The 20,098-nt window shown below is 39.1% G+C and overlaps 1 protein-coding gene across 1 annotated transcript in view; it reads right to left on the reverse strand.

The window, feature by feature from the left end:
* The window catches only part of MET (MET proto-oncogene, receptor tyrosine kinase), a 65,055-nt gene that overhangs the window by 17,796 nt on the left and 27,161 nt on the right, over positions 1-20,098 (reverse strand). The window contains exons 5-10 of the mRNA XM_026033229.1: positions 15,460-15,620; positions 14,510-14,612; positions 14,133-14,269; positions 13,032-13,196; positions 12,065-12,164; positions 3,328-3,546 (exon numbers count right to left, since the gene is read on the reverse strand). Coding sequence (XP_025889014.1) covers positions 3,328-3,546; positions 12,065-12,164; positions 13,032-13,196; positions 14,133-14,269; positions 14,510-14,612; positions 15,460-15,620 — 885 coding nt within the window. The remainder of the gene's footprint in view (positions 1-3,327; positions 3,547-12,064; positions 12,165-13,031; positions 13,197-14,132; positions 14,270-14,509; positions 14,613-15,459; positions 15,621-20,098) is intronic.

The raw sequence follows: 20,098 nt of genomic DNA on the forward strand, positions 1-20,098 counted from the left end.
CAAGGATGTCACTGAAGACAAGAGAGACTGGCATTCCTGGCACACAGTGCCCTGACTGTGTTTTAGATAGAAGACCTAATGTTTTTTTGTGTAACATTTTCTTATAAAAACATGTTGTGGTCATCAGGCAAAACCAAACAGAACCTTTCAATCAGTACCTACTGTCATTTAATGTAGCCAAATATGTCACACTAGATTAGTTTGATTGAAAAACTTGTGATAAAAGCTCCTTCCACCCCTCTAAAACTAATTAAGGGAAAGATAAAAGAACTTTGGTTTGGTAGAACAGTTTGTTCACTGAAGCAAGTTGCCATTTAATTTCATGCTGGTCTTGCTTAATTACTGCACAGAATATGACCATGAGGCATGTAAACTTGTGTGCATATGTTTTTGTATGGGGTCAGGGGAAAGTGTTGCCAATATGGCTTGTAATGATCTTTTGGCTACGAATATAATTTCTGAAAGTTGCCACACTGTTTTGATAGAAGCATCCACTATAATTAATTCTATTTAGAAGAAGACATTAAATTGGTGCTTGTTCATGCTTTGTTCTAAGAGACCAGCTTTCGCTAATGTCATTCTCCAGTWGGTTGCCAGGAAATAATCAGCGCTTGGGTAGACATCTGCCATGGGTGCCATGACTACAAGTGACACCAAAGCTACAAAGTTATTACTATGGTAAGTCTTCAGTGGGATGGTCCTCAGCCAGACTGTGCCATCTGAATGGCTTCTTCTCAACTGTGTTGTTTCACATAAATACATGGCACTAGCAATATCTCCTTAATGGTGAATAAAAGGCCTAGAAGAAAGATGAGTGATTGGAAACCACTTAATTTTTGACCTCACGCTTCCCATTCCCTTGGGAAGGTTATGAAGAAAGCTCTTATGAAAACCATTTCCAGGCACATGAAGGATAAGAAAGTGATTGGGAACATTCAACACAGGTTTCCTATGGGTAAATTTTGCCCAAACAGCGTGATTGCCTTTTATGATGAGAAGATTGGCTCTGTAGATGAGGGCAGAGCAGTGGACAACATTTACCTTGATGTTAGCAAGGCCTGCAACACAGTCTGTCTTAGCATCTTTGAAGACAAACTGCAATGATATGGACTGAAGGGGTGGACAGTAAGGTAGTCAAAAAATATTTGAGTCATTAGTTAAAGGGGTAGAAGTCTAAGAAGTGGCATTCCTCAAGTTCTGATATTGGAACCAATACTGTTTAAAATCTTCATCAACAGACTGGATGATGGGATAGAAAGTATGGTCATCAGATTTTCAGATGACATCTTATTGTGGAAAAGACTGATACGCTGGAAAGTATGCCTAATGTTTAGAGGGACCATGATAAGCTAGAGGAGAGGGACATCAGAGCCTCATAACCTCAACAAAGCCAATTGCAAAGTTGGGCAATCAAGAACAATCAACAAAGTTGATTGTAAACAAAGTTGGGCAAACTTGAGATAGAATAATCCCATGCCACAGCACAGGCTGGGGAGAGCAGAGTAGAAAATAACTCTGTAGAAAAGGATTTAGGGGTCATGGGAACTATAAGGTAAAATGAGGCAACAGTGTGCCATGGGGGTGAGGAAGGCCAACCACATGCATGAGCAACAGCATTGMCAGCAGCTTGAAGGAGGTGATTATTGTCCTCTCTTCAGCACTTCTGAGGCCAAATTTGGTGTACTGTGTCAAGTTTTGAGGTCCCTACAGTTGAGATGATTACAAACTGGAAACRAGGGCATCAGGGACATCAGAGTCCCGCTGAGATGGGTCAGGAGCTGAAGCACATGATGCATAATGACAGGATGGGRGCTGAATTTGTTCAAATCAGGAAATCTTAATCCTTGGAGAATTTCCAAGGTCATCTGGACAAGGCCATAAGCAGCTTGACCTAATCTTTAAGTTAGCTCTGCTTTAAGTGAGGGGGTTAACCTACACTGACCATCAGAGACTCCCTCCAATCTATAATTCTTATGAATTTCCTTATTTCTRACTTTGAGGAAGGAGTCTTCCTTTGAGAAAGGAATGATTGTGGAACAAGGAGTTTCAAGCAAGAGGAAAAAATATCCGATTAATTATTCTTCGAAATTTGACAAAAACATTTGTGGAAGCAGTACAATTTTCAGGGAGTTTGACTGAAAGTCAGCATAACCGACAGAGGGAAGCTCTGAGGGAACCCTGTCTGATTTTCTAGTAACTTCAGGAGCTGACCCTCTGGACCATCTTGGGGTCAAAGATCTCAGGACTTCCAAATTTTATCACTCAGAGTAAAAGACTTTTGGCTTACAGGTCTGTATGGAGCAGCAGTAACATGACCCCAGGTTTAAGGCTGATTTTCTTCTGTAAATACTTTTTTTCTATATATTATACTCTATAGAAATTATAAACATTCTGCATGAATTACACATGCATAAAAAATTGACATGAATATTCACTATAAATTATGAATATGTGTATATATACTTTTTGTACTGTATAATCTAAACCAAAGCAGCAGTAAATTTCAGAAAATCAYTCTTTTGCAAAATTCATTTACTTTCCTTTGTACACTTTTATACAAATAGAMTGTGCCTGCAAAGGCCCTCCATTTYTGCAAGATGTTTCTCTGTGCTGTGTAGGTTATTCTCAGTGCTCTTTTAATGAGCACTCAGCATCAGCTTTGCATTTTTCATGGATCCATAAGTTTTTAGGCTACAGTGGTCACTGATCCTCTTGAGTGACTTTGTGCACAGACCAGAATTTCACCCTGCTCTAGAGAGCCTAAGCTGTTGGGCCACTTTTGAAAAGCAATTCCACTTCTTGCATGCAAAGGGACACAAAAAATATGACAGAAAGAGATGGAGGACTCATGCAGACTACATATTTCGGATTCCAGGCTGTTGGCCATGTTTAATCCTAAACTGATGAAGCAGTTTGTACTAGTTAGATAAAAGCTGGAGCATCATAGTCCCCACATTGACTTGTGCAAGAAGGAAGAAGCCTCTCTTTGCTACCAGCTGATGCCAAGAGCTGCCCTGATAAATCTTCGATTTCAGCTCTTCATCTTTAAGTCATGACAACTGGGGCCTCAGCAGGATATGTTATTTAACACAGTGCTCTCTATCTCTTTTTCTGCCTCTGTTACCACGAGGTTTCCTTTATATGTCTTCATTCTTTCAAAAAAGTCCGTTCCAGCCTATGCTTAAGTGTTTGACTGTAGATGGGTGCTTCACAGACTATTTGCTAAGGTAGCTTTYAGTGCATTTACAAATATTCCTATTTCTAGTTAATTGATGTAGAGTAAATTAGAAGAAAAATGATTTAAAAATATACTTCAGCATTTCTTACCTTAATTTCCAGAACGTTCCGGTTGCCTCTTGAGATGAACACTGGCTTTTCAAAATGCTTAAATACAGGATTATTTACATAATCAAAATCGAAGTACAAGGAGCTTACACCATCAAAAATAAAGAACACTTTGGTTACAAAGGGTGGATGGAGATTGAAGGCTTTCAATGAAGGAGTTGTACAGCAGATTATTTCTGAGCTAGAGCGGTGGCTACATGCCTATAAGAGAAAGAAAGAGGTAAATGAGTGAGAGTGTGCATGGGAAGTAACCGATGAATATAGTTGTTCTTTAACAATACACACATTATGAGAAAATAAACACCAGAGGTCTTATTCTTCTTCAACCAAAGCAAAATCCCCATCAGTGCTACACAACGTTTATTTAGAGCTGGAAGAAAAGTGTAAAAACTTCATGTCAATGGTGTTTGCACTCTTGTTGAGGAAATGTTCTAGTAAACAAGCTTCCTGGCCTGATTGTTCACAGCAGCTTTAAAGTAAATATTTTGCAGATAATTCATGGAAAATTATTTCCAAAGCCAAGGACCATCAGGATACTATCCTTTGGCTGGCCTATACTGTGACACAAAGCAGYCACAATTCAGCCTATGTCAGAGTGACTGCCACGTGCATTTCTCTTCTCTTCATACTAYCAAGGCAATAGCAAAGGATCAAAGGATAAGTGAAAACTAGGGCTAATGAATCTAACTAAAAATAGAGGCAAACAAAAGAAAAACACCATTTACCCACAAAGTAGCTAATCCAGTATGTTTCCAGGAATGGAAACAGAATCTACAGGMAAAACAACACCTTGAAGTCAAAGTCACTCTGGGACGTTGGGCCATGGACGCTCAGGAAAGAGTGTCTTCTTTTTGAAAACACGCACGTAAGTTCCAGGCACGTGGCACAGTGCTTACGTATACTGATGCAACATATGCACATCTTGGGTATTTGCTGCATTATATCCTCTACCCTATATCTCTTAGGTTCAACCAGCATACAGCCAAGTTTGCCCCTCACTTCACCTTCACCCTCTGCCAGAGCCTGCCCCGTACCAAGCAGTGTTCCAGCACCTCTCACCCTCCAGAAGACCTGCTGGGACCTGCTGTAAGGCTGGGAGCCTGTATGCAGTGTCTAGGCAGGCTGCCTCCATCTATCCATCTGGCCTTGGGTCAAGGATGCATGAGACAAAGAAAACAGACCTAAATGTMTTTCTGTGCTGCAAGCAGCAAGGTCAGCTGAGATTTACAGGCAGCCTAATCCAAAGTTTAGACTTCAGATAATATGAATCCTATAAGATTCTAATTCTGTAAGTCTGTATTTCTATAAGAATTATAATGAATTCTATAAGAAAGAATTAATTCAATCTAAGTTTGGACATCTGTATCTGAGCTAGTTGTCTAAACTCTCTTTGTAGTTGAAAGAGGGAAACCTGTTTCAGACTTCAGCCTTGATTAGATTCATGGTGCTCTAGGAGTGTCTGCTTCTTTCTGCTCACTACAAAGGTTTCTGAACAGCTAATTTTGACTACAGAAGTTAACGACACATCTACAAACACACATGGGAGGAATGGTGGGTGCAGCATCACAAGAATGGCAGAGCAGCTCAGTTTTTTTTATTTTTGTTCTGCGCTCCCGTAATGTACCTCCTCTTTATGCGGCTTACAGTGGACATGGCTGAAGGACTTCTGGTCCAAATCAAGTTGCTTCAATTCCAGAAAAGCACTTCTCTATAAACTTTCTCTAAGTAGTTACCTGTATACTGCAAATCCCTTACAATAGTTATTTTATTTTATTTTATTTTATTTTATTTTATTTTATTTTATTTTATTTTATTTTATTTTATTTTATTTTATTTTATTTTATTTTNTTATTTTATTTTATTTTATTTTATTTTATTTTATTTTATTTTATTTTATTTTATTTTATTTTATTTTATTTTATTTTATTTTATTTTTTAATAGAGTGGTTGACATGTTGCACAATAAGAATAGGGCTTAGCTTCTAGCTAGCTCCCATTTTTCTTTCCATGGAAAACTAATAGTGCTTGAATTGAAAATCTTTGTGCATCTCAAAAGGGCAAAAATATTTTTTGTTTTCTTTGAACTTTCAAATTAAATTGGTTCTCATTTTAAAATGCTGTCTGAAGGAGCTGTGAAAATAGTTTACATTTGTCTCTAATAAGCTAAATTGATTCAATGTATTGCGTATTTCAAATCAGTAACATAATGGTTTGAGCTGTATCTGCTATTCAGTCACATTAACTTGAAAAGTGGGATTAAATTATCTATCTCCAAATCAGCACTTTTTCTAATCATCACAGCAAATCATGCTTTCATACATAATATAAGGAAGTCTTAAATCTGCCAGTAAAAGCACTTTTAAGGCTCTGAAACTGAACATTAGAGTTTTAGAGTTCCACTGCAAGGTTCAGTCATCTGTGAGCTATGAGCCAAGGTCTGTGCTTAGCTAAATGGGCACAGCTCTCTGTGATGCTAGTGGAGGGTGCACCCCTGAAACGAAGAGCCTGTTAGGCTCCTAGCACAAATTAAGGAGTGTCTGAGCATCCCCCATGGCAAGAAGGCAGTCCATGGGACACAAAGCAAAGCAGAATTTGCCTTGGCGAGACCATAGTATTGAACTGTTGTTCTTCTTGCTCTTCTGAATGTCTTGTTACAGGGCATTTATCATATCTTAAGTTTTCCTATATAATATGGATCTAAAAATTCATTTGAATCAGTAGAGTAATAAGATGCCTCATTAGTCTAATATATGATCAAGCCATATTTTTCAATACTATATGAATTTTCWTGTAAAGATACCTATAACACTGTGTTGATTCTAAAAAGGGATCATAAAATATATTTAATCATAAAACCAAGTATGTCTTAGGCAATCATTATACTTATTTGATTAATGTAAATTCATTAGACGTTTTATCTACTGTAGTGATGTCCCTTAAATGAATAGCAGTGGTATTCATAACTTTGTTTGTGGCTATCTATTAGAATCAGATAGTTTACTTTATCAGGCTGGTTTCTGAAGAGGATGCTCTCAGACAATGATAAAAATCTAATACTACTCTTTGGAGGGGATGCAATGTGACTGATTGGTAAGGTCAAGAGAAATCTTATTTGCAATGCCCTTATTGGTACATGATTTGACATGACATTTTTACCTTGAAATTGGTTTTAGCAATTGAGGAATATGATGGTTTAGTTTTCAAGAAATATTGGATTGAGAATCCATAGGAGAAAAAAACTAATTTAATCTATTGCCTACTCAATTAAGATACTGCCTATTAACCAGCACCTTTAACTTTTATTTGATTAGGCTTTAAAATACATTCACTTTAAAAGCTGAACTCCTTTTTTTTTTACTATAATCTACATCTGAAGACAATAAGTAAGAAAAGATGTCAAAATTATGAAGCATTTCACAAGCATAAATAAATAATATACCCCATAGGGAATAATAGTCCATTGCACAATGCATATGACTCATCACTTAAAGGTATGCATTCTTGTTTCATTTGTAAAATATGACCCTTGAGGCAATTAATTCAAACTTGACCTACAGAATCTGAACTTCGGTGCCCAATTCAATTTTTTTTTTTCATCTGGCACAACAGGAAAAGTATGAGGGAGGATCTCTGAGCTCCAAAGGTCCCCCAGCAGCTGACCCAGATAAGACTGGGGCAGTTTGATGTGTGTTACAGGATCTGCAGCAGTCAGATGGGAGAAAAGAGCCAATTAATCCTTTCATAAAAAGTCTAAACTTTTGGAGTTCCTGTGAGGAATGAAAGATGGATGAGCTCTAAGGCAGACTGGGAGACTTTCTAAGCATCTTTGCCAAGGAATGATTTCTCACTAGAAAAATATAAGAATTCAGTTACTACTGAGGAAAGCCCATTCAGAAGGGTTTTCAATGTGGGTGAGAAACTCAGATCTGGTTACAAAGCAGGGTATCTTGAAGATTGCTCAGAGAACTCATTGGCTTTTGCTACCACTGCAGGTGGTGCGAGAGATGGCATTAATTGCCGTGCAGGCCGTATGTGGTAGCGGTGAGTTAGCAGCATGGGCCTTCCCTGATCACCACCCAGAACGCTCCTTTCCTGTCCAGAGATGTTCAGATTCAGCACAAAAGGAAAGGCCCACAGTTCCTCTTCATGACCCAAACTCTTTGCTAGGCTTTTGTGCCAGCTTTATGTCACTGTGACAACTCAGCTAGAGGATCCGACCCTGAGTGCCTTTGGAGGCATAGTCAGGAAAATCTTTCATAATCACACACTCACCATTCACCATTTCTAGGGATTTTCTTTCATCATTATTTAATCAACTGAAGCAGTTTAGTGGGTATCATGTGTATGGATTTTTGGCAGAATTTAGATCTTGAAAGAACACTGATATATTTAAAAAATCTCTCAACATACAGCAGTAAAGGCTGTAATTAATCAACTGCAACATTTGAAGAGTTAAAAAATACTGAGGATTATTCATGTGACTATGTCATTGAATAGACAATTTAAAATTGGTGGAAGGAGATCTTGTAAAGTTATAGGGTCAGTTGTTGGAGCATATATATTTTAAAATGTGCTTCTCCCTAATTTTGCAACCTTGGACATTTTGGGACTATTAAGCATTCCCATTAAGCAATGGCAATATATATCCAAATTAATAGTTAGAATATTGTTGCAACAAATGATCTCCAAATGACCACCTGTTTGCAATTTTGGAGTCAATGAAAAGTATAGGCTTCCAAAGACCTCAAGTGSTATGGGGACAGAAGACATTTAGCAGGACTTACATCAGAGATTAGAAAATACTTATTTTGCAAACAGGCACTTGCACTCAAATACCAATCCAAGTTGTGCAAAGGTTTAATACAAGCACAATACAAAGTGAAAAGATGGAAAGAGCTGCTTCCCCCCTTGTGTGCCACACACAAGAACTGCCCATGTGAGTGGAATTGACAGGGTGAGTGTATATTTAGGCAATATCAAGAGCTGTCAGGAAGCAGAATTCATGCAGAACTCCCTAAATTCATATTTTTTGTTCATGTCAGAAAATAAAGTCAGAAGAACTCACAAAATAATTAAAAAGAAATACATGGCAAATATTGAAACATACGGTTCAGTAACTTTAGAGCATCTTGTTTCACTCATGTTTGATCCACTGAATTTTAATAAGGCAAAATCTATTATTTTGCTAGTGCTAACGCAGAATGCAATATAAATATAATTAATGTGTGCACAGCATTAAATTATTATTCTAATGAAATTTAAGTAATATGAACTAAAAATGTTAAAGTAGAAGCAAGATACTTTTACCTTAAAAATCAGAAATGCTGAATTTGAAGCAAGAAAATTGAAAAGATCCGTTTAAACGTTTGTCCTATACAAGACTGGCATGTTGGCCCCAAAATCTTCAGTTTCAGTGCAACTACACTTTTCATGGGGAGTCATTCCATAGAACATCTTTTGCCCATTCTACCATTAACTTCTCTTATAAGGATGGGAAGAAAAGAGGCCAAGAAGAGCAACCCCCTCCAAGGCTTGTCAGCCTGATGAGATCCCTGCTTGGGGATCCCGCTGCTTGGGAGAGCAGCCCTCCCTTGCATGGCTCTGTGCCCCAATTAAGCCTGACCTTGCTAATTAGAGGCGTGGGGACTGAGACCTGACAGGAAAAGAGGTCAGCTCTTTTACATCACTTCAGTTTAGACAAAYGGGAGAAGATCATGGAGGCAGTAGGAAGAATGGGCAGATCTCTAGGAAATAACACATTGGGAGTTTTGTTTTAGCTGGAAATGAGAAAGGCTGAATCATAACTTAGTGCAAGGATGTAAAATTAACAGGAGGGTTAGGTGATCAGTTTGTTGAGTCCAGTGAAAGTTAAACAACAAAATGGCTAATTAGCAGCTGGGATTTGGGTTAATTATTAAAAAGAAATCTTTCCAAACCACTAGGTAAGCAGGTAGAGCAGCTCTCTCCAAAGCTTAAGGGAGGCTGTGAAAATTCTTTCACAACAAGCTTTAAAAACATGTAAATCTCCCTAGACAAATATCTGCTGGGCAATGGTGTGGGCACAATTGGTCCTGCCACAGGGAAGCAGGCCAGTCTTTGTGCTCCTCCCAGCTGTACTTCCCTTTGATGCTCTAGGATGTGCTTCAGTGCTGGCCTCAGCTTTCCCAAGAGCCAGAGATTCTGAATGCTGACAAAAGCAGCTTCTTGCATGACGCTGGTGAGAGAAAACTATGAAAAAGAGCTTTAAATTACAGTAAAATATGACTCAGTTAACTCTTCTCTCCCAAAACAAACTAAGCAGGCGAGAAGGGTATGTAACTTCAGCTGCAGGACTTAATCATTTTGTATTGCTTTGTTCATCTAGGTTTGGTCTGTCCAGGCCCCAACCTCTTGTCTCCTTTGCTCATGTAATGGTTGAGCATTGCATTGCTCTGGATATGCATTGAGAAAAGAGCAATAGTTTCTCATCACTGTTTATTTTTGTAATGATGGGAAGAAAGCCTGCTTTTTGGATGTCCTAGCATTTAGGCACAAGTCTCACCAATGCTGGATGAGGAACGCTGCACCATGGGCAGCCTCCACCAGCAATTGCTTCAGGAATATGGTGTAATCTTGTTTTGTCACTATTGAATCCTCCTCTTCTCTCTCAGAGCAAATAATTTTCCTTGAGAAATAAGCCTGAGGTCAAGACTAACGACAGAAAAAATGGCAAGTAGATCTSGGCTGCCACAGAGGCAGGGAAAGCCACTGAGTGTCAGAAGCATTTAGATTCAATCCAGCAAATATATTACTTGGGCAGCGTTAAAGTATAAAGTCATTTTTTAAAATAATCTACTTAAGGGTATATTCTATCCCTTCATGGGRGGGAACGAACATGTGTACAGGTGCTTTTACACCAGATCATATTCTTACAGGTGTGAGAACAACAGTGATATCTTTGTGGAATATAGCGACCAATATCCTTCTGGAAACCRAGGGTCACACTTGCCTCTTCTTGGGTATTGGCAAATATCATGCACACTGCAAGGAACTATGAAATGCAAACAAAGAACAACTAGGAAGATAATTCTGGTTATCTACGGGCATGTCACTTTTCAAGAACAAATTAAAAGGCAGGATGGCTGCAAATCACTGTTTGAAGGAAAGGTTGCTCTCCAGTATCTGGGGAGCAAGAAGTTGGTAAGAGAGAGAAAATTCTACAGTTTGCATTGACTGATTGTTTCAGCCATTTCTGAGCAGCAGACTTAGTTCTTTAAAAATTCAGATCCTTTCTCATCTGTGAAAATCTTGAGGAAGCCTCTGTATGTAATGTTTTCACTGAATTTGAAAACTATGATGTTGTTAGGTTTTCTCTAATATGTATTCATAAGATTCAAATTCTAAGTTGTGAATTCCAGTAAGTACCAAATATTGTCTGCATTCACTGACATGGCATTTGCTAAGCAAACAATCAGCACCTGAAGAGGAGCAATTCTGCATGTTCTCCCTGGGCAAAAAAACAAAACAAATMTTTGAAAGAAAGCTAAAATCTAGACAAAACACAATCTAGAGAGCTGTTTTCAGCAATAATCTGTCACTTTGTAATTGTTTTGTACCATGTCTGCAGTGCTGAAATCTAATAATCTAATAAAAAATTCTGTGTTTGGTTGACTTCACTAAAATGTTTTGTTGCCCAGCCGTAACACTGAACACCAAAACTGACTGCAGGGCCCTGATTTTCAGATTAAAATCTGTACCCATTAAATTGCAAGCCATGAACAGATCCATCTGAAAATCAGGTCCCACCACTCGTAATAAAAAATAAGATCGTGAAGAATATTATGACCTTGAAGCTACAAAAGACTGCAAAATTGTACACATACCATTTAAATGCTTTGAGCAGACCTTAGTCTAATGCTTAGAATTCAATAATACAGGAAACCGTGTATGAATATCATTAGTAATTAGCTAAGCACATGAGCAGTAGCATAGTATGTTATAAGGAGTGTAGGTAAATTTAGCTTCAGTTAAACTAAGCGGACCTTACAGGAAATGTCAGAGGTGCAAGACAAAGGTGTAGGCAAAAGCTGAAGCAGTTCCAGCCCCGAGGAGCCAATAAATGCCATCTTTGCCCTATAAACATTGCAGGAGATGTCTGGCAGTTTCCTGTCTGTCCCGTGAGTCTATGTTTACTCAGAGATTCCCAGCAGCAAGTGCTCAAGCCTTTCCTAAAACTTAGTTGCTGCACTTTGCTAAGTTAGAAAAGATTTGCCCTGACAAGTAATTTAACAGTAAGCAATTCTTTAAGATAAAACTTGCTCCAATTTTGCATCATACTTTTCCTCTTTGATGTTTGTTCCATCTTCTTTCTRTAGCCACAGTCACCATCAACATACAGTTCCTATTACATATATTCCACTTGAATTTGCCACGTCTGGTAAATCTGGCACGTGTATGTTGCATTATTCTTTGTTTACTCATTGAATTTCAATTCTTTTATTGTTATCTGATTCTGTGAAAGCCTGTTTTCCTTGGAATAGACTCCAACAGGTAAAATACGATTTCTAATTCATTGCTGAGTTTCGCYTGTTCTGTGAAACAGGCTGCGAAGAAAATAGCAAAATGTCTGTGGAAGACTCTAAGCTTCAGGCAAAACCAAAGTGTTTTCGCCAAAAATTCTGTGCCATTCTGGATGCAAAGATGACAAGATAATAGATTGTCTTCTCCAAGGCTGACTCACCACAGAGAAGTTCATTCCCAGTGTAGGTACAGTAATCACCATCTGAGGAAAGCACACGGAATTCAAGTTGATTCCCTGAGCTGTGATTGTGCTCCCRCCACTAGGAAAAAATAAAAATAAATTTTAAAAAAGTGTAGAATAACGATACCGCTTCCCTAATAAGCTAATTACAAATAATATTTCAGAATAAATGGATATATAAAAGCAAAATTGGGGATAAAATTGGGTGAATGCCAAATGCATTGCTCTGAACAATGGGATTTTTTTTTCTGATATTTTTCTTCCAAAAAAATTTCACACTTGAATTAACAACCAACAATATAAAAAATTAAAGAAATATGGCATGTTGGATATAAAAGGGTACTTTTAAAAGGATGACGTAAACTCGTCCTCAGCATTTGCTAACTTATTTAACTTCTTGCTTTCACTGGTACTGAAAAARGTGTCTTTTTTACTGTTGACATTTTTTTGGCAAAGGCAGATGGTTTGGATTATAGGTAATAAGATCATAAATATGTCACTTAAAAACACACACATGCATATACGACCGTACATATATATTCATAATATTTATGTATGCTGGATTTAGGCTGTTTTAAAATCCATTTGCTCTCCTGAGTACCGCTGCCTTGTCATGTTAAATGATTTTCCTCACAAATCAGTGTAACAYGCGGACATGGGAGCAGTGACACATTGAGCACTACAGTAGGTCGATCTCAGCAGGACATTGCAGGTACACTCAGCAGCAGCTAGGAGTTAAATGAAGTAAAATACAGAGGGCCCCTTCCCCCCTTTGCCTTCACCTCTGGAAGGAAATGATCTGCCCTCTGCAACTCCATCATAATAGAAGCAATTGCTACGGCARATAGCGATAAAAAGGCAATTTCTTCTGGTAGCTCGGCGTGCAGCACAGCCACTCTTCCGTCACCCACCGCTTTTCTATCCCCACGGGAAACCCKCTACTCACCTGAGGAAAGATTTGGCTGGGTGGATTTTCAGAACAACGGGGTCTTCTCTGTAGGTGAAAAGGCCCTGGGCGTCTCGAAGGGCGTCGTCGATGGCCAGCCGCACGCGGTACTGCTGCGGGATGCGCTGCGCCGGCGTGTAGCACTGCGCCGAGCCCGCCGCCACGCTGCAAGCACACGCAAGGGCTCAGCACTGCAAGCACCTTCTCCCTTCCAAACGCCAGCCCTGCAGCGAGCCCCAGCCCTGCGTATGGGCCCCCTCGGGAAAATGTCATCGGGTCCCACGGTGTTTGCTCATACACAGAACAAAATAAGCAYGGCAGGATGCAGAAGCAGTGGGGATGCTGCTCAGGCTCAGGATTCTTCTTATCTGGGTTGTTTGCACCTTGCCAAGTGGAAGGAGTTTCTCCCAGGCCGGCCACCTCGGCCCCAGTATAGAGCAAAGGGAGCTGCCAGCCAGCAAGGATGGGAGCAGCTCTGGGAWTAGGGACTGGCGTTTGGGGCCCCAGCTGCCAAGGGTAACTCCTCTATCTGTAACACGGGCTTTTCCCCCGCATTGCAAACCCCAAGGAAGGAGGCAAGTGGGGATGCACTTGCGCTTCGGATGCATTCTGCACCTGCGGAAGGGCAGGCAGTGAGGAGACGTGTCACCCTGTCGTAACCAAGAGCAGGACCAGGCAGGATTTGAGCTGTGGGAAACTGGCTAGCAAATCCCAAACATCTCTGTGTGCTGAACAGAGGATCTGTGCTTATTGTTTAACATTTATACTCAGGTAAGAATCAAATTATGACCACACAGAGCATGTAAAGGATTCCTGAATGAGCTACTATGTTTGCTGAGTCCAGTATAGAAATTAAGTAATTAATTTTTGAAACATATTACACACACCAATTTCAAAACATATTACACACACCAAGAAAAGAACCAGATTGATACTGCTTCTGGTTTAGAGGCAATACCAGAGCAGCGACACTTCCCCTTGCTCCACTTTCCTACAGAAGAACCCCTCTGGTTCTTACTGTTTTTTCTTTTTTCCTTTTGCACAAGATATTTAATCAAGCTCTTTCGATAYTGAAGGAAACAGTTCTTGTGATCACTTTACCTTTTCAAGGTGCATGGCTTCTCACCCACAAAAATCCTTTGAGATTTTCCACTGTTTAGATATTTTCCAGCTAAAGTTAGTAATGTTCCACCAGACTTGGGGCCATAAGTGGGAGAAATACTTGTTATTATAGGATTCTGGAGGGAATAAAAAGAAGAACAGTGGATTATTAAATTACATTTCCATATTTTCAAAACATGAAAAAGAAAAATTCTAATACAGTTGCTAGCACTTTGATGAAGTAATAGTAAAGCAAGCAAGAACATAGAATTACCATACAGGTTTAGGCTCATGGGATCCTATTCTGTATCTTCTCCTAATAAATAATGAAGCTAAGTTTGATATAAAGATATTAAAATTCTAATGATAATGCTTACCACGTAAGAAAAGGTATTGAACAACGTTTTCCCATGTCCAACAGAAACACTACTGGATATGTTAAAACTTGTGTTTTTTGCAGCAGGAACTGTACACTCCAGCCTTTGAAAAACAAAATAAAAAATGTGTTTTATTTTTTTCTGCCTCAGTTATTTTGTAATAAAATAGAACCATATTAACTCATAATAATGAAGGATCCATACTAAACATATCATCAATCTGTGCGCCTCATGGGCACTTCAAAAATAACAGCTAAAAGAACTGTGATCTTCTATTATCATACCAAATATAAACACTATAATGCTTATACTTAGCCAGAGAAAATAATTTTGATGTATCAAATGTATTTCTGAAAAAAGAAGCATGCTAAAGAAAACAAATACCTCCTATTCATATAATGGTTGACTTGATTTTTGGAATGCTCCTTAAGTGCCAAATTTTGGCAAGAAAAAGCAGGATAAGGAAAAATGCATCATAAAAAAAATGTATTGAATACAATTAAATATCACCAAAATTGATGTTTATAATGTGTCAATGACTGACATTACATGTATACAGTCTCATATATGAGCTGTTCTCCTTAAGTCATTTTGCTTGAATCATAACTGCTCAGAGCAGCAGCTAGGAGACAGCTCACTGCTTTCAGACAGTGACATTATTGCTGCTACAAATGAGAATAGCCATGGTCATGATTCACACATTGCTTTGCTACTAGACAGTCATCTTAGCTTAAATAGTCATTTAAGCTACTACTCTTCTGTCTTATACACCTCTCCTAGGTGGAGCTTTGCTCCTGAGTTTGCTCTATTCTCTATCCTGTTCTCTATCTGAAAATTAAGAATTAAAACTTAATTAAAATAAACTAATAACCAACTGTTTATATCATTAAAAATTCACAGCACATAAAGAATATCTGTACAAGGCTAACTTTGAACTTCAAGTTTCTTACTTGTTCTTGTTGCTAGATTTTGCTTCCAGTGCACAAGCTTGTCCTCCAATATGGACTACCGTGTTTTTTAATTCAAATCTATTATTTTTGCTGAATCCAAAGTCCCATCCACAGACTGTCAGTTTTGTACCACCTTCTAATGGAGCGCTGCTTGGGAGAATCTGTTAGAAAACATTGTATTGGTTTCAGTAGGCTTTCTAGAACTTCAAATGGAGCTAAAGAATGTGCAAAGGAATAATGTTTAAAAAGCATTTCTTCTGGTAGGGTATATCCTACCATTCATCTTAATTGTTCTTCACCTTTCATTTGTCACATTATGAGCATTCTCTGACAGTAGCAATAAATAACAAAACCCATACTCGAAAGCTTTGAAGGACAGTGTTTAGGGGCACTGAGCAAGCTGTGCATTGTAATTGTCTTTTAAATCCTGCCGTTCTTGTCGTTCACATCTTATTTCTAGCATGTTAAACATACAATGTGCTTATTTTTTTAGAAGCTGAACACTGGACACAAAAGAGCCCCAAAATGACCATTTTTTTGTCAGCTTGATGAAAGTCAGGTTCAGAGTGAAGAAGCTTCAAAGGCACCAGAATCAGATACCGCATCGGTTGTGATAAAGTTAATATGACTTCTGCTATTCTTTCCTTAAATCTTTTACATTTGGCCACCTCTAATACTGAGTTAAAAATAAAACATCCCCCAGAAACAGAGACAATCTACAAAGGAAATGCTTTTTTTTCTGTATATTGTAAATTGTGCTGTAAAATATAACAATGGTGGGAAAAATGTAGGAACATTATAGAGGTCTTACAAAACTCAGTAAAAGTACTGGTCAGTACTGCCAGTAAAAAAAATCAAAAGATGCTGGCACACAGTTTATGGGGACTTTTAAGACTTTAAAACTGCCAGTATCAGTACCTGCAAAACATACCAGTACTACTGGCAAACAGCAGAGAATGAGGACAATTTATATATGTGATCATACTGTCTTAGTGTTTTGGACTTAATGCTTTAGTGATAATAATTTTGCCCCTAAAATGCATCACAGCTGTGCCTTTCAAAGGACCCTACTTCCTTTTCAAGCTGAAAGGAAAGTATTTGAGAGATCCTTGGCTATTATTTCATCTGGAAATCCAGTAAGACAGCCACATTTCTTTTCAACTTGCTGCTGCTATACTTGAAGACTTTCACAAATGAACTATTGTGGATAGAAAGGCAGCTGAAGAATACTTCAAAAGAATTATGCCATATATTCTATATGGGAAAATTTACTACCTCCATTAGAAACCAGACAAAGAGTCTGATCTAAAGTGTACTGAAGTCAGTAGGAATCTTTCCTACTTTAATGAGCTCTGAAACAGCTCTCAATGAGCAAAGAAGATGGAACCTRTGCAGAAATAGTCCTTTTTTGCACAAATCCCAGAATAAAAAGGAGAAACGCCCCCCAGCCTGCTGCCCATGCAAGGCTGTGGCCAGCAGTGGGGAGCTGCACTGCCTTGTGGGGAAACTGTCTCATTCCCAAGTTTACATTTCTAGTACTTCTTTATTTTTATATCTTCAAAGTCTGCATTGACTTTCAGATCACAGTTTGCCACTCTACTTAGTAAGAGAGCATCTATTTTTGTGTAACAACACCCAAACACAAACTGAAGCCGCTCTGTGGGGGTACAAGCTGTACAATAATGCCCTAATCTGTGGCGTTTGAAGAGTCTGAGTCTTAGTCCCTGCTTTCGCAAAACAGAGGCATTAACATCAGGCCTTACAAAGCCATACAGAATTATAAACTGAGGAACTCAACTCATTTTAAATGATCTTATCTGCCAAAAGAGACTTGTGATAGCAGCCCATGTGCCTTAGCTGACRGAGAATGAATGCATTTATTGCATTCTGCCAGCAAATGTAGGAGGTAAGACTTTCAAGAAGAGGGCGAAAAATAAATGAGTTCTTATACTGTTGTTTTTAAGCTCCACAAAAAGTCCATGCTAAGGTTTTCATTCATTTTACTATTTTTATTACATTTGTTCTGTACCATGAAAATACTAAAAGTCAAATCTTGTTTCCCAGACTTTTTCATGGAAGGCTGAGCAAGAAYGAAGAGAGAACGGCCTGAACTTGGAACTGAAGTGTTCATCTGTGCCCATGTCTTTTATACAGTGTGCACATGGCACACAGGTTACAGACAGTGGCAGAGGATAAACAAGACCCGACTCAGTTATAAATGCTCCAAAAATCAAGAACTGTAAATTGGAACTGTCTTGAAAATTCTCTATAGCAGGGAATCTCCACTGATAACACGGAGTAAGTCCTTTTGCAAGACCTGAAGCTCTGCCTGATCCTTGTGTTTTCTGCACTTTAGGTTAAAGGAGGCAAAGCTGTCTTCATCTTTTTTTTTTTTAAATTTAATACGATATATTTTTCCTTTGTTTATGTTGACAGCTTTTATGTTAACATCTACTCACATACTTTATAAATTGTTGGAAGAAAGTATCTATTTATTAAAGTTTCGACAGCCCATTCATTTTAATTAAGAGGCCAGAACATGTTCACACTTGAAATTTCCAGCAAAACCTCCAATCTAAACAGGCAGCAGAACGCTCGATGTTCTTGATATTTCTCAGATAAAAGTTAGCTAAAATGACTCACTTTTAAAAACAACAACAAACCATGTCAGGTTTTAACACCACAATAAAGCACCAAACGGCAGAGCAATTTATTTTCCCTTTTACGCAGTTCACCTTTCGGAGTGACCTGAATTCCACATGCAGATGACTGCAATTTGTTTCATTACTGAGCGAGCTCTGATGAGCCTCGTGCGAGCGCCCGGCTTCCCTTCAGCGCTGCCCGCGCGGGTGGACAGAGCGCACGGCGCTGCTGGCGCGGGCCGTAATTGCGAGGCCTCCGGAGAGGGCCGTCGTGCCAAGCGGGCAGGGATGAGTGCAGGACAGGGGGTTCTCTACGGGAACGAGGCCTCTTGGCCTTGGAGATGTGGTCCCAAAGTGCCACATTGCCCACAGTATAGAGGGGGATCRTGCTGGCCAGCAGTGGGCACTCAGATGGATGTGGGGCCTTGGGCAAGTGTAGAGTCCTACACCCTATAGAGTCCTGTAGAGTCCTACACCCTGTAGAGCCCTGCGAGGGGACAAGCAGCCATGATCAAGGATCCAAAGTGCTTAAAGCAGGTAAAAGGACTGAAGGATCAACAGGGCCATGCTGGATTTCTCCAGTATTCCTCATAAGAAGGAAATCTCTCTTTATTTTTTACTTTTTTAAATTTTTTTTTACTGTTAAACACTACTCCATGTAATAGTCTGGGAAACTTTATTGAAGACCTTTGGATCAGACCCTCACAGAATCCATGTATCCCCTTCAGGTTAAAGCTATCATATGACATATATTAAATAAGCTGGCCCTCTRAAATCTACAGAATATTTAGGGGAGGTTAGGGCTGAATTTCAGACACCATYGAAGCAGGTCATCCTCTGTTTGTTGGAAACAAAACAGGCTTGTTCCTCATATTTTATGCATATGGGTTTAAAGACAGATCAGAAGATGATGAATAATCTGTTTTATATTTTTTTCAGTAATAATGTTAAATGTCATGGTCCAGCAGAGCATGAAATCTGTCTTAACAGCTAGCAATCCAAAGGGATTTAAGTACTCAGCTGCATTTTTTTTCCTTACAGGCCTTCTAGAAACAACTTTCACAAACGTGGGCATGCTGTAATTCAAAACTGCAGGAGATTCACTTTGAGATCTGCCAGAGCCACAGCTCCATATTTGTTCCAGGGGCAGGAGACACATGAGCCCGAGCACGCAGGGCTGAGCTGCSTGCAGCAAAGGGGAAGCCTGGGTGATGCGGCTCCTTGCTCTGCGCTGCTCCCCAATACTGGGCACATGGACACAGGTCCCTCAGGCAAGGCCTTCTAGTCACTCTGGAGGGACAACTGCCTCGAGGTGGCATCACTCGGCGCAAGCATCTCACGTGGGGTCCAGACATTTGCCTCTTTAAACTGCTGAGCACACACACACACACTCCTCTCATTGAAATTAGAGAGGACTGCAAGAGCTTAGCACATCTGAAAATGAGAAAATAAGCAGAGCCTTAGAAATCTTTTTGGATGCACGGCAACATATAACCACAGCACTGAAGTTTTGCCAAGGAAAAATGCTGCTCGTGCTCTAGGAAAAATGGAATAAACTATGAAATAGAGTTGTGAGTAGTTTGGTCTTGCAGAAATAGTGTGGGGAAATGTTTCAGGGCAGTGTTTCCCTTTGTATTTGAGATTCACAGATTCATAAAAGCTAGGAAGAGAAAGGACTACTTAACTATTATAGTCTTTTTGGAAGAACGGTGTTCTTGCATAAAGTAAATGCAAACTAATCTCTTTCTGGTTTAGTAATTTTTATGTYATTTGCCCAGCTGTAAACGACAACAGAAGACAAGACAAACACACACACACATACACACACTCACATCTTTAYATCCATTTTGGSTCTGATTAGGTTTTGATTTGATTTMTATTAACATTTCATTCTTTGTTCATTGCAGTTGGCCTGTGTTGGCCCTAATTTTTGTATTTGAAACATGAATATGAAAAGAAAAAAAMCAAAATCCTGTTAACATGTGTTTTTAGATTAC

Source organism: Nothoprocta perdicaria, unplaced genomic scaffold (genome assembly GCF_003342845.1).
Source record: "Nothoprocta perdicaria isolate Ctin4 unplaced genomic scaffold, notPer1 scaffold_125, whole genome shotgun sequence".
NCBI lineage: Eukaryota > Metazoa > Chordata > Aves > Tinamiformes > Tinamidae > Nothoprocta > Nothoprocta perdicaria.